This window comes from Myxocyprinus asiaticus, chromosome 35 (assembly GCF_019703515.2).
Source record: "Myxocyprinus asiaticus isolate MX2 ecotype Aquarium Trade chromosome 35, UBuf_Myxa_2, whole genome shotgun sequence".
NCBI lineage: Eukaryota > Metazoa > Chordata > Actinopteri > Cypriniformes > Catostomidae > Myxocyprinus > Myxocyprinus asiaticus.
In genome coordinates, this window is record NC_059378.1 from 7,143,351 (window position 1) to 7,159,499 (window position 16,149).

The 16,149-nt window shown below is 37.5% G+C and overlaps 1 protein-coding gene across 3 annotated transcripts in view; it reads right to left on the reverse strand.

Moving 5' to 3' along the window:
- Positions 1-16,149, reverse strand: part of LOC127426176 (arf-GAP with SH3 domain, ANK repeat and PH domain-containing protein 2-like) — a 71,527-nt gene that overhangs the window by 20,110 nt on the left and 35,268 nt on the right. For all 3 annotated transcript variants that reach the window (XM_051672794.1, XM_051672795.1, XM_051672796.1), the window contains 5 exons: positions 9,232-9,332; positions 8,843-8,912; positions 6,031-6,118; positions 4,755-4,803; positions 906-1,069 (listed from right to left, as the gene is read on the reverse strand). In XM_051672794.1, coding sequence (XP_051528754.1) covers positions 906-1,069; positions 4,755-4,803; positions 6,031-6,118; positions 8,843-8,912; positions 9,232-9,332 — 472 coding nt within the window. The remainder of the gene's footprint in view (positions 1-905; positions 1,070-4,754; positions 4,804-6,030; positions 6,119-8,842; positions 8,913-9,231; positions 9,333-16,149) is intronic.

Sequence of the window (16,149 nt, forward strand, 5' to 3'; positions counted from 1 at the left end):
TCTGTGTTTCTTTGCCCACTCTAACCTTTTCTTTTTGTTTTTCTGTTTCAAAAGTGGCTTTTTCTTTGCAATTCTTCCCATAAGTCCTGCACCCCTGAGTCTTCTCTTTACTGTTGTACATGAAACTGGTGTTGAGCGGGTAGAATTCAATGAAGCTGTCAGCTGAGGAGATGTGAGGTGTCTATTTCTCAAACTAGAGACTCTGATGTACTTATCTTCTTGTTTAGTTCTGGCCTTCCACATCTCTTTCTGTCCTTGTTAGAGTCAGTTGTCCTTTGTCTCTGAAGACTGTAGTGTACGCCTTTGTATGAAATCTTCAGTTTTTCAGCAATTTCAAGCATTGTATAGCCTTCATTCCTCAAAACAATGATTGACTGATGAGTTTCTAGAGAAAGCTGTTTCTTTTTTGCCATTTTTGACCTAATATTGACCTTAAGACATGCCAGACTATTGCATACTGTGGCAACTCAAAAACAAACACAAAGACAATGTTAAGCTTCATTTAATGAACGATATAGCTTTCAGCAGTGTTTGATATAATGGCAAGTGATTATCTAGTACCAAATTAGCAATTTAGCATGATTACTCAAGGATAAGGTGTTGGAGTGATGCCTGCTGGAAATGGGGCCTGTCTAGATTTGATCAAAAATCACTTTTTTTCAAATAGTGATGGTGCTGTTTTTTACATCAGTAATGTTCTGACTATACTTTGTGATCAGTTGAATGCCACTTTGGTGAATTAAAGTACCAATTTCCTTCCGAAACAGCAAAATCTGTACATTATTCCAAACTTTTGGCCGCAAGTGTACATATATATATACTATAATATAATGAACAAGGATGAAACTGAACAAACTATGATAATAATATGGTACTTTTTTCTTGGTGTAAACACGGTGCTATACCTGGTGCTCCACAGTCACAGCAAATGTTGTTGCCAGGCATGCGACGGATATCCTCAGTAATGGCTCTTGTGAGATCCTCCACACTGTTCTCTCCACTTGTCCTCCGCTCATCCAGAGCCACATTCAGAGCCTCCTGCTTACTGTTGGTCAGCACTGATATCCACCTGAATTTTTTTCAGTAAATTACAATAACAAAGATGACCATTAGAGGGCGGCAAGAACTTACTAATCAAAGAAAAGCTAGCGGACAAATACATCAGTATTCCCAGGCGGTCTCATGCATAAAAAAGTCATTTGTCTAATAATGGTCCTGCTCTGAGAGAGGTTAGATTGGAGTTCATCAGCAGTTTGTAAACAACTTTTGCACCCAGCACACAGTAAATGCACATTACTTCACATTTAAGAACCCGGGTCATTCTTTCATTCATTTTATGTCCCCATCAATTATCCATGTATTATATATCCATATATTCAGTCTCCAAATGCTGGATAATCAAATATTAAACTGGTTTTAAAGATGGAAATCATATTAGCTAGTATTCTTTTATCACAATATCACGATTAAGTGACATTTTTACTTCAAAAATTAAAAGCTGGCATTTTATTAAGAAATACTCCAGCTGTTTATTAATTTCTCTAAGTGAAACTGAAATTTAACAAAGCATGTTTATGGGAATATCACGTTCCATCCTGCCTTTATAATATTATTCCTTTAACTAATAAAAGCCACTTCCTTAATGGCAACAGCCTCCTGGAAGTGACATGATTTTGGCGTAAAAACAATACTTCCTTAACCCTCCCTATTGCGTTCAGAATCTGCATAAACCTTTTGCATTAGCAGGTCAATTTTGACCCGGTGGAATTCAAGCTTCTAAATCATTCATAACTCGATGGTTTTCATTTAAAACTATATTGTAAGTCATTAATAAGTTCAGTTAATAATTGTTAATACATGTAAAAAGATTGATATTTTTGACATTTTTACTGACAAATATGAAAGTTATTAATTAATATGATACTTTTTTAGAAATAATAAAATGTAGAAATTCTTTAATATTTCAAAATATACATTAACTACAGCAAAGCCACTGTGACACTTGTGAAGACATCTTTTTATCAACATTTTAGTGAAATCTTATCTAAATATAACATAATATACAATTTATATCAACATCTAATATGAGAATTACTAGTGATTTGAATGAATTTCCTATTACTCATAACTGCTCAATTCAACTTGATGGACAAAAGTTATGAAACTAATGTATTCTTTTTCAAATAAACCATCAAAACAACTGTACAACTCAAGTATACAACATTAATACTTATTTACTATGTTTTTAAGCTAAATCTATTCTATTTACAGAACTTGCATGAACTGCCGAATGTTGATCTGTGAGTATGCTGTTTACCCACTAATCCAAAAGATGTAAAAACATTTTTAATGGTTATATCTCTTAAACAATTTTATTAAAAAATCTGACAAAAATGTATTATGTGTATTTTGATAGTCTTGACAAAGTCACAAAGTTTGGTTCCCGTACTAAAAACAATGTGGTATTTAAAAATTATTATCTACCTCTCCCGGGTCAAAAATGACCCGAACGCAATAGGAGGGTTATAACACAAGCATATCAAAGAAATTATAAGGGAAGTCATTTGTTTACATATGAATGGGGAAAATTGTAACGCTGAATATGACAGCTGTAGGAATGGACGTACCACCATTACAGTTAAAAAAAGTAAATTACCTTTTTAATAGAGACATTGTAAGTTTAATTGAGAATGCGCAAGCATATTAGCTGCATGAGCCTGAGAAATAGTTTTTTGTTTGTGTGATTTGAGCTAAAGAAGCACAATTTATGATACTATTGTTGTCAGATTGTATAGCTGATTTGAAATATGTTATTATTTGATTTTAATCTTAACCAATCTTTTTGGAGGTTTCTGTGTTATGCCGGAGCTGTAATTGCATGACTACAAAATTGCTACCTGGAGAGGTTACGAATATAGCCACCAAGTGACCTGACTGGGTCTCTGAGCATTTTCATTTATCTAAATTTACAGAGTTCAAAAGGTACTTCATAACATGAATGACCCAACTATACTATGGATAACCTCTCTCGGATGCTTTCCTGTAAAGGTATAAAGTGACATAATCATTAGTCTCTTCTCCTTTGACATTTAGCAGAAGATGGACTACTGGCTGTTATCTTACACTTCAATCATCACACAGACAGACACATCAGAGGAAAAAAAGTTACATATTTATCTTTTTCTGCAGGAAAGGAGGCACTGTTCCTTTGTCAGAATAAAAAGGTCAAATTTGGATAGTGTCTGTGTGTGTGCGTGAGAGAGAGATTATGGTGTGTGTGCTGGAATTAATAAACAAGCTTTTTCCTATCTGACGCATTTCTCTTCTGACAGTCACATGAGTGGACTGAGAGGATCACTGTCTGGGAAACTAAATTAATTGCTCTTTAGATCATCCCTTAAGGGGTGGTATTGACTCAAGATGCAGTCTGTGTGAGATTTTACAAAACTTGTAGTATGATGGTACGTGTTGCTTTTAGTTATTATATCAAAATTTTGGAAGCCCTGAACTGCACTGTGAAAAAAAATTGTCCTACAAATATTTTTTCTCTCTCTCAGAATTTTTTCTCTCAAATTTGATGGTCTCTATCAAATAATTTTTTTTTAACAGTTTTTTCCTCAAAAAATGTTTCTCAAATTTTTTTTCTCCTCAAGAGAAAATATTTAGAATATTATTATTATTATTATTATTATTTTTTTGCTAGCTAGCTAACATTAGCATGTGGTACCAACCTCAGCCACCAGGTGCCACTATCGGTAAGCATGAAATCTTACAAGGTGACATAACAGTTATGGTACTTGATCTGTTGATTAATAGTTGTATAATACTCTAACAAGAATGTTTTGCAAATCTTAAACAAGAAAAGAAATATATACAATGTTTGAGAGTCTACTAATACATGAAAACCCACAATTAAATGAATATACCTCAGGTTACATATGTGTCAAATGGAATTCGTTGTCAAGTGAAACAACAGGAGTTGTTTCTAGTTTTTTTTTTTTTTTTTTAAACAAAATTGTTTCTTTGAGAGAAAGAAAAAAAATGTGAGAAAAAAACAATTCTTTGAGAGGGAAAAAATATTTGAGGGGAAAAAATTTTGGGAGAAAAAATTTTTTTTTGGAGAAAAAAATTTTGTTTTGGAGAAAAAAAAAATTGGAGAGAAAAAAATATATTTTTAGGACAGGCTCAGGAAGGCAACAAGACACCTAAAAAAAAATTCACCAAGTTAAATATTTTTTTCACAGTGCGATTTATGGCTTCCGTACAAAATGACTAATTCAGGTAGATAAATGCTTGAAAAATATTTTGCTAAGTTTCAAACAAATATTTGCCTGTAAATGAAAATGTGAAAATGCCTGTGAAAAACTCACCACCACAATGCACAGGTGTTGTGGGTGGTTGCTAGGGCATTTCTAGATGGTTGCTAGGGTGTTCTGGGTGGTTGTTTATTGGTACAAGTGAAAAAAGTGGATGCGAAAATCCTACGTCAGATCGCTTAGAAAAGTAATAGCACCCCTTGCCTCAACAAGCCACATGATTTGAGGTATCATTCATGTTGTGTAGCAGAAACCGTGCGACGAGTTACAGTACGTGTCGAAGGGGTTTGTCTTATTTTTTTTTTTTAATTCCTAACCATAGATATGAGCAATAGCAGCTAATAGTGCCTTGTAGCAAGCAACAACAAACAAAGAGCCATTTGAACAGTTTTGACTTCAAGCATTTATTTCAGTAAAATAACCATTAAAAATACTTACGCCACACAATCAGACTCATCATCAGCCAGAAAATGGTAAGTGCGATTATCTAAAGAAAAAAAAAATAGCACAAAAAACACCCCTCATTACTGCATGTAAATTCACTGTTCATCTTCAGCTGGCACAGCAAATGTGTAATCAGCAAACAATCAGAAGAGATAAAAACAGGTTTGAGATCCTGTTAAAATGCAAATGGCAGGAAAAAAATGAACAAACAATTTGTGTCCAAGTGCAATAAAACTGAATTTAAACAGGTCCTTGTTTTTAGAATGGCCAACCTTTAGATTAAAAAAGACTGCAGTTCTGTATCTCAGACTATGATATAATTGCTTGATCCATGGATGCATGCAGATACAATTAGGCAATTCACTGTAGCTTGTGACTAATATACTGAACATTGATCTTGGACTCTACCTTTGATGCTCTTTTTGCCATTATATAACTGCAACTGCCTGCCGGCAGTCTTTTCCCTGCCTCTCTATGGCTGGGGAGGGGGACAAGGGGAGGGAAAAACAAAACAACAAAAAAAGAGGGAGAGGGAAAGGGCAAGGCAGAGCAACAGTGAGAGAGAGAGAGAGAGAGAGAGAGAGAGAAAAAACTTGCTCGCGGGTTCCCAGACACGCCGTCGCCTGGTCCTCAATCACTCCTCCACCCTCTGGTGGATGACAGCCGCCCCTCCCCAGGCAGACCAGAGCCAGTCCTCCAACCCCTGGCAGATGGAATTCCCCTCCGCATTTTGGCGGCCGGTAGGGAACTCCTCCGCCCCTGGCAGCGGCTCCACCACTCCAGGCGTCCGGCAGCGAGCCCCTCCTCCCCTCGCGGATGGGGGCCATTCCTTCGCGTCCAGGCGGTCGGCAGCAACTCCTCCGTCCCCCGCCGGATGGCTGCGGCTGCTCCTTTGGGTGGATGGCAGTGGCGAGGACTCCACGACAGCGCATCTCTCCTCCTTCCCGGGTTTCAGCACCAATGTAACAGGGTTACTAGCTTCATGGGAAAGGAGGTGACGGGAACCGGCTGTACAGTCAAAATAATATTTAATTTAAACAAAAAGACACAAAAACATAAACGCACACATGGCAGCTGCATGTGGCTCTCTCTCTCCCGAACTGCCGCATTCCGCTGCACTTATCCCTCTCCTCGGCTGATTAGCCCGATTGGGGGCCGGGCGTGCATAGTCATGGCCCAGCCTGGCCCCGCCCTCCTCCTCATCACAATAAAATTGCGATAGTGTTTGTTAAACCAAGCTCTATGCTGACAGAGAATGTGTTTGACTCACGTGAAATGAGGTCGAAGCATTTCTTGTCTTCCAGACTGGGTTTGACTTGGCAGGTGAGCAGGTTCAGTTTAGCTGGTGCTTTATTGGGCTGCAGTGAGGAGGTAAAATTGACACACTTCATCAATAACAGATCCTCATAACCAAAGTCCAATGTAACTGAATGACACAAAACTTTTTTGTTAATATCATGGTTTCTTGGACCTTGGATTACCATGTAAGTACAATGGTTAAAATGGTAATAATTGGGCCTGGGTAGCTCAGCGAGATATTGACGCTTACTACCAACACTGGAGTCGTGAGTTCGAATCCAGGGCATGCTGAGTGACTCCAGCCAGGTCTCCTAAGCAACCAAATTGGCCCGGTTGCTAGGGTGGGTAGAGTCACATGGGGTAACCTCCTCATGGTCGCTATAATGTGGTTCTCACTCTCGTTGGGGAGCGTGGTGAGTTGTACGTGGATGCCGTGGAGAATAGCGTGAAGCCTCCACACTCGCTACGTCTCCATGGTAACGCGCTCAACAAGCCACGTGATAAAATGTGCGGATTGACGGTCTCAGACGTGGAGGCAACTGAGATTTGTCCTCTGCCACCTGGATTGAGGCGAGTCACTACGCCACCACGAGGACTTAGAGAGCATTGGGAATTGGGCATTCCAAATTGGAGAGAAAAGGGGATAACATTTGTTTTTTTTTAAAATGGTAATAATTGCCAGGGAGGGTATTTACAAACAAAGCAAAACTAACAACTGTGGTACTACCTTCTGAACATCACTGTATCATTGTACCACCATTGTACGTTTTTCTTAGGGAATTTGTTTGAAGATCCGTTTTGTAAGAAGATACCGTGTTTTAAACTTCCATTATTCTATACAAAACAGGAATACTGCAAAAAATCTGTATTTTGTTTTGTTTTCCAGTAAAAAAATATATAAACATTCTTAAAACAAGATACATTTACTTGAGAAGCAAAATGACCTAAGATATTTTGTAATTTTCAGCGAAATCTAACAAAATGTTGTTATGTTTATGCTTATGTTTCTGCAAGAATAAACTTGCTTCAAAGGGGAAACGATTTTTCTTACCACATTGGCAAATAGTTTTAAGACCCTTTTTAAGTTTTAAGGCCCTATTTTAAGAGCGCTAGTGCTAAGCGCAGCACTATGCCATAAGTCATACACGTAATAAACATCATAAGAAGTCATAAGAAGTTTTGGTATTTTCGTGCAAAATTGCGCGCGCAAAGTGCTTATGGATGTGTCAAGTGAAATTTAATTCTGAGGTTCTTCTAAGGCGCCATCTGTGTCCTATTATATATTCCCTGTCAAGCACCAGCGATATAAACAAAGACAGCACAGCACGTTCATAAGAACTTGGTTGTGTAAATGGACTGTATGCAATGAATTAGAAGAATAGAAATATGGACTTACTTTCTTTTGTGTTAACTGCATCCTTGTTGAATTTCAGGCATATTTATATGACAGTGACACACTCCTTTTGTACGCATGGAAAATGTGATTCTCGTCAGGATTTGGATTTACACTCCGTTCAGTTATAGAGAATGTAAGTTTTAACAGTGATTGTATTTGAATGCACTTCATTTCTTCCGGTCGATTTTGATTTTGAAAAATGTAATTCATTTATTGAAACACAAAGAAAAATTAAACCAAAAATATTTCTAAATTCAAATTACAATTCAAAAGAAACAAAAATATAATCAGAATAACGAAGTGGTCAAAACAATCATACCAAATGTAAACATTTTACAATGTCCAACTTCTTCCACCGGCCACATTTGCAGTGACATAAAAATCACTCTATGACAACAGGTGGAAAAATACCAATACAAATTAGATCATATATACAATTGTATATATAAATACATGATAATAATCACTGAAAAACAAACCATGACCTGAAGATAGTTCAACACAAATCTCATAAATTGTTTCATAAAACGACTACAACAGTGATAGTCATGGACATAATTTGATGTTCCACTGTATTTTCAGAGCTGGGAAATGAACTTCATTATCACCTGCTGGTGGAATCTCCAAACTGCAAATTCTGGAACTAAGTTTAGACTTTGCGCTGAGATAAGACCTGCTTTTGAAATGTGTTAGCGCAATGACCTATTTCTCAGGAAAATAGCAAATTTCCAATTTATTAACTTACATACAATACACCCACAGTTTGTGCGCATACATCCAAAGATGGTGCAAACACTCCCACCCACTTGCGTTTTGGCGCTAGCACAAAAATTGCGCTTAGAATTAGAGCTCTCATGAAAATTGGATAAGGCCGTCGTGAGTAGCGCTGCGCTTTGCGCATACACGAAAATAGAGCCTTTACTATCTTATTCTATCCTGCTTCTAAAGTCATTTTTACTTGTTTTAAGGATGTTTAGATATTGTTACTGGAAAATAAAGCAAAAAATACTTGCAGTGAAATATATATAAAAAAATCATTTTCTTATTGAGTATTTGTTAGTCTTATTTTCCGGTAAAAATAAATAAACATCCTTAAAACAAGCAAAAACTCTTTGCCCATGGGGTAAGAAAAATAAACTTGTTTTCCTTTTTCTTATTAGCAAATAGTTTTTGCTTGTTATAAGCATAAACATTACTAAATTTAGTTAGACTTCTCTAAAAACAAAATATCTTATGTCATTTTCCTTCTCAACTAAATGTATCTTGTTTTAAGAATGTTTAGATATTTTTACTGGAAAACAAGACAAAAAATACTCAATAAGAAAAATATGTTTTTGCAGTGTTGCTGCTGAATTTACACGCAGTGATGTACAGTATGTGTACTCACAGTTCCATGAGCGATGGTAAGATAGCAGTTCTGCACGGTACACTTCCTCTTCTGCCACATCTTCCTCAATCTATCAGCGAAAAGAGATCGCACAACAACATACACATCATACTGTCATTTGTTTTGACACAGCGCTATACAGTGAATGCAAAGACAGATCATTGTGCAGTAACTACAGCATCTCCCATCACACTTGAATAATTTGAAATGAAAGGCTGATAGAGCACTCCAAAATGTATTTATCAGGGAAATCTTAATGAATGATTGGATTATAAGGCATGTTTGAAGAATGCCCCACTTAGACCGAAATGTTCAGAAAAGGCAATTCAGTAATATCATGACCACATGCATCAATGTGCAAAACAACACGACACAAATAATTCATTTACCCATCGCTTCTCTTGTAGAGGTAGCCTGATTTCTCAGTCCCATATTGCTTGTTGCCTTGAAGCTGATGCAAGCTGTATACTGTCTGCCTGCTTAGAGAATCCTGCACAAACAAGAATAGGTTGCAAGGTCATGATGTGTCTATATGTAACACTCCAAAAGCTTTGTTGATTTTTATTGTCTAAATGGATGTTATATTGGTGACTACACATGAAAGCTTAAAGGAAAAGTTGTGTCATTATTTACTCACCCTTATGTCGTTATGTCGTACCAACCAGGTATGAGTTATTTATTTGGTGGAACACATAAGGCGCATTATTTAAGAATATCCTGACCGTTCTTTGTCATATAAAAAAAGTGAATGGTGACTGGGGCTATCACGCTCCGAAATGACAAAAAAGCACCCTTAAAGTATCATAAAAGTGGATCATATAATTTATAAACTATATTCCAAGTCTTCTGAAGACATATGATAGCAATTGTGTGAGGAAAAGACTGAAACACCATTGGGTCAGATTTTCAAGTAAAACTTCTGGTTCAGGTAAATTATTTTTATTTTAATAAATATTTTGATAATTTAATCGATACATTTAATATTATATACATTTTCTATATTATATACATTTATTTAATATACAATATTTATATTTTCTAAAACTGAAATATTTTTAAATAAAAATAAAAAATTACAATGTTTTACATTTTAAACATGTTTCACACATGCAATCTCACTTACAGATGCACAAACAGACAAGAGTTAGGTGCCATTCACATTGAGCATGTTTTCCATGCATGTGCAATGTGCAATATGAGGTTCTGAAGAAGTTAAGATTGCAAAGAGGACTTCATATGACTGTTATACAGATACACATGATTCTAGACTGTTAAATCAAATACAGCTTATTGCAACAAATTTACTTGCTTGGATAAGAAATTATAAAGAGAGTGAGCTGCTTAAAATTTGATTATGCTGGTCGGGTCCTAAGGTCTCAGGATATTCTTAAAAAAAATTACTGTTTTTGTTACATGGAAAAAGATCTTGAATGACACGAGGGTGAGTAAATATAAAGGCAAAATTTTCATTTTTGGATGAACTATTCTATGTCTAAACTACTTAAGCTCAACTAAGGAGTAAATCACAAACATACCACGTCATTCATGCAAAGACATGCTAACAGAAAGCAGAAATACCGGCTCACACTTATGAAGAGTGTGTCATTCAAGCACTGGGTATACATTTAGAAATATTCAGGGTTAAATGCCTTCGATAACCACAAAAATTATTTAAATCCATACCTCAGTTTGTAAAAACGAACCAAAAACAAATATAAAAAAAAAAAATGTGGTAACAATCATGGACTTACAATGGAAGCCTATGGGGCAAGTGTACAATGGTTTGTGGTGGCAACTGACAGCATGCAACAGATACTGTTGCCAGACCTTAAAAGGCAAGATCACCCAAAGAAATATGAGATGTTAGGCAGAGTGTTAGCCTCAGTCACCTTTCATTTAATTTATATATATACGCCACAACATTAAAACCATCTGCCTAATATTGTGTAGGTCCCCCTCATGCCGCCAAAACAGCACCAACCCGCAGAATAGCATTCTGAAATGTTATTCTTCTCACCACAATTGTTCAGAGCGGTTATCTGAGTTACCGTAGACTTCGTCAGTTCGAACCATTCTGGCCATTCTCTGTTGACCTCTCTCATCAACAAGGTATTTCCGTCCACAGAACTGCCCCTCACTGGATGTTTTTTGTTTTTGGCACCATTCGGAGTAAATTCTAGAGACTGTTGTGCGTGAAAATCCCAGGAGATCAGCAGTTACAGAAGAATGCTATTCTGAGATGTGGGTTGGCGCTACTTTGGTGGCACGAGGTGGTTTTAATGTTGTGGCTGATCGGTGTACAGTTGTGCTCAAAAGTTTGCATACCCTTGGAGAATTGGTAATATATGTACCATTTTTAAAGAAAACATGAGTGAGCAGGCAAAACACATTTCTTTTATTTCTTATGGGATTCATATTCAACTGTAGGTTATAACAGAATGGCACAATCATAAAACAAAACATGGCAACAAAGAAAAAAATGAAATGACCCCTGTTCAAAACTCTGCATACCCTTAGTTCTTAATACTGTGTATTGCCCCCTTTAGCATCGATGACAGTGTGCAGTCTTTTGTAATAGTTGTCTATGAGGCCCCAGATTCTTGCAGGTGGTATTGCTGCCCATTCGTCTTGGCAAAATGCCTCCAGGTCATGCAAAGTCTTTGGTCGTCTTGCATGAACCGCATGTTTGAGATCTCCCTAGAGTGGCTCGATGATATTAAGGTCAGGAGACTGTGATGGCCACTCCAGAACCTTCACCTTTTTCTGCTGTAACCACTGGAGGGTCAACTTGGCCTTGTGCTTAGGGTCATTGTCATGCAGGAAAGTCCAAGAGCATCCCATGCACAGATTTCGTGCAGAAGAATGCAAATTGTCTGCCAGTATTTTCTGATAACATGCTGCATTCATCTTGCCATCAATTTTCACAAGATTCCCCGTGACTTTAGAGCTCACACACCTCCAAAACATCAGTGAGCCACCACCATGCTTCACAGTGGGGATGATATTCTTTCACTATAGGCCTTGTTGACCCCTCTCCAAACATAGCGCTTATGGTTGTGACCGTAAAGCTCTATTTTGGTCTTGTCACTCCAAATTGCAGTGTACCAGAAGCTTTGAGGCATGTCAAGGTGTTGTCAGGCATATTGTAACCGGGCTTTTTTGTGGCATTGGCGCAGTAAAGGCTTCTTTCTGGCAACTCGACCATGCAGCTCATTTTTGTTCAAGTATCATCGTATTGTGCTCCTTGAAACAACCACACCTTCTTTTTCCAGAGCAGCCTGTATTTCTCCTGAGGTTACCTGTGGGTTTTTCTTTGTATCCCGAACAATTCTTCTGGCAGTTGTGGCTGAAATCTTTCTTGGTCTACCTGACCTTGGCTTGGTATCAAGAGATCCCTGAATTTTCCACTTCTTAATAAGTGATTGAACAGTACTGACTGGCATTTTCAAGGTTTTGGATGTCTTTTTATATCCTTTTCCATCTTTATAAAGTTCCATTACCTTGTTACGCAGGTCTTTTGACGGTTCTTTTCTGCTCCCCATAGCTCAGTATCTAGCCTGCTCAGTGCATCCACGTGAGAGCTAACAAACTCATTGACTATTTATACACAGACACTAATTGCAATTTAAAAAGCCACAGGTGTGGGAAATTAACCTTTAATTGCCATTTAAACCTGTGTGTGTCACCTTGTGTGTCTGTAACAAGGCCAAAAATTCAAGGGTATGTAAACTTTTGATCAGGGCCATTTGGGTGATTTCTGTTACCATTATGATTTAAAAAGAAGCCAAACAACTATGTGATAATAAATGGCTTCATATGATCACTATCCTTAAATAAAAGACATTTTTGCATGATCGGTCATATTTTCAAAATCAAAGCCAAAATTTCACAATTTCTGCCAGGGTATGCAAACTTTTGAACACAACTGTATATATATATATAATGAAATTGAATAGTGACTGATGTTAACACTCTGCCTAACATCTCTTTTTGTGTTCCACGGAGGAAAGAAATTCATACTGGTTTGGATGAGGGTGAGTAAATGATGACAGAATTTTCATTTTTGGGTGAACCATACCTTTGACTTAGCATTTTTTGCTTGGCAGTTTGAGAGTGTACTGTTACATTTCAAGTGAGAATGTTGCACTATACATACAATAAGCAAGGTGACAGTTTACATGCATGTGTTATGAGTAATTAGAACACCTAGATAACATCACATGCTAATTGAAAAGTCTCAACTTACTCTCCTGGACTGAGACTTTTGTTTTTTTTCAGTGAAGCATTTTGAAAAACAATTATGTTAATAGCTTCTCTCTACAGTCATTTCAAGTCATTTTTAAAAAATGATTATGTGATTGACAGTAAAAAACAAAAAACCATACACACTGATATACACTGATCCTCCTCCAGTATAATCCCATTTAATATGTGAGTAGGGCTAGCAAATAACTTCATAAGAACCTGTCTATTTATTACCCTGACAAATGATGCATACCACCATCCACTGCAACATAAAATGTTATTGATTTTCCTAGAGTGAATCAATAGTGGTGGGTTCCCTCTAAGATGGGGAAAAAATAGAGCATGGCTGTGGGTTAAACACACTGCAGTCTAGAACACAGTACAACAAAGAACTGCACTTAACTGTGCATACCATATACTAAACAAAAACAATACCATTGAAGCATATTTCATTTTTATTAACTTCGCAAAGAATGTGTATTGTCCAATGAAAATGAAGTCAGTTACTAAATGAATTTGTTTCAAAAACCATAAAGGTGCACTCAGTAAAAAATGTTTTACTTTGCACTGACATCTAGCAGTGTAGATGCCGCATCATGCAAGAGCAAACGTTCCCAGTAACCGCTGTCATAGTAAAACTGCGCTATTCACAGTCAGCCATAAATAATTTATTCCTCAAGTCAAAGTGTTCAATTACAGGGAATTATTGAGATAAAGTGAGTAATATGTGGCTGGCTCAACATAGCGGCGCTCATGAATGCGCACCAAGCACCACATGTAAAATAAAGCAGATTTTTCTCTAAGAGTGACAGTGTTGGGAACTGTGAACCAGTTTTTATTCGAAACCGGTTCCATTTTTTTTTTTTTCTAAATACTGAAACCATTTGATTTTCATGAATTTCTGTTCTGTTAACGGTTCTTGGATGTGCATTTTTCTGCCATTGTGGACAGAACACTACACTAAAACACTCTAACAGTGTTTCCAAAAGTGCTATTCAGTGGCAGTGCTGCCTCTTTACTGAATCTAAGGTGAAAAACACACAGCGCGACCAATGCAATCCGATTCCCAAAACAAAAACTCTTATGGGCCGGTTCTTTTGAATATACAGAGCGAAACACAGCATGACCAGTATAGTCCGATTCCCGAAACAATGACTCTTAGTAGTGGTTCTTTTGAACCTACAGCGTGAAACACAACGGGATCAGTGTAGTCAGATTCCTGAACAAATGACTCTTATGAGCCGATTCTTTTGAATATACAGAGCGAAACACAGCATGACCAGTATAGTCCGATTCCCGAAACAATGACTCTTAGTAGTGGTTCTTTTGAACCTACAGCGTGAAACACAACGGGATCAGTGTAGTCAGATTCCTGAACAAATGACTCTTATGAGCCGATTCTTTTGAATATACAGAGCGAAACACAGCATGACCAGTATAGTCCGATTCCCGAAACAATGACTCTTAGTAGTGGTTCTTTTGAACCTACAGCGTGAAACACAACGGGATCAGTGTAGTCAGATTCCTGAACAAATGACTCTTATGAGCTGATTCTTTTGAATCTACAGCGTGAAACACACAGTGTGACCAGTGTAGTCCGATTCCCGAAACAATGACTCTTATGAGCCGGTTGTTTTGATCTACAGCGTGAAACACAACGGGATCAGTGTAGTCAGATTCCTGAACAAATGACTCTTACGAGCCGGTTCTTTTGAATCTACAGCGCGAAGCACACAGCACGACCAGTGTAGTCTAATTCCCGAAACAATGACTATTATGAGCCGGTTCTTTTGAATCTACAGCGCGAAACACACAGTGTGACCAGTGTAGTCCAATTCCCGAAACATTGACTATTATGAGACGGTTCTTTTGAATCTACAGCGCGAAACACACAGCGCGACCAGTGTAGTCCAATTCCTGAAACAATGACTCTTAGTAGCCGGTTCTTTTGAACCTACAGCGTGAAACACAACGGGATCAGTGTAGTCAGATTCCTGAACAAATGACTCTTATGAGCCGATTCTTTTGAATCTACAGCGTGAAACACACAGTGTGACCAGTGTAGTCCGATTCCCGAAACAATGACTCTTAGTAGCCGGTTCTTTTGAACATACAGCGTGAAACACACAGTGTGACCAGTGTAGTCCAATTCCCGAAACAATGACTCTTATGAGCCGATTCTTTTGAATCTACAGCGTGAAACACACAGTGTGACCAGTGTAGTCCGATTCCCGAAACAATGACTCTTATGAGCCGGTTCTTTTGATCTACAGTGCGAAACAAAGCACGACCAGTGTAGTCCAATTCTTGAAGGAAAAAATCTTATGACTCAGTCCTTTTGAATCTACAGCATGAAACACAGCACAACCAATGTAGTCCGATTCCCAAACGAATGACTCTTATCAGCCGGTTCTTTTGATCTACAGCGCGAAACACAGCGTGACCAGTGTAGTCAAATTCCCGAATGAATGACTCTAAGGAGTTTGGTTTTTTTATCTACAGTGTGAAACACACAGCGCGACCAGTGTAGTCTGATTCCTGAATGAATGACTCTTATGAGCCGGTTCTTTTGATCTACAGCGCGAAACACAGCATGACCAGATTAGTCCGATTCCCGAACGAATGACTCTAGCGAGCTGGTTCTTTTGAATCTACAGCACGAAACACACAGCACGACCAGTGTAACATGGAAAATTGCCTTTCATATTTCCAAATATTTATTTCTCAAAAGTAAAAATCTTTAACAGAACCATTAAGGAATCAGAATCGTTAAATGGAAACCGATCTGAAAGCGTTAAATTCCTTACGATTCCCCTCACTAAGGGGTTCCCCCTTAAATCTTTTCAAACACCTTTTTTAAAAATACTACTCATTTCGTTCTGTTTAAAAGTTTAGTAATTAAGAATTAAAAAACTGACCTTTGAGTACATTAAACACAATGACAGTTCTCGATTAATTTGAAATAGGACACGACTGACAATAATGATTTGTGGTTCAGTGAGTGATTCAGATTTAAATTCTGTGACCCCCTCTGACAGAATTCCAATTCCAATGAGTCGTTA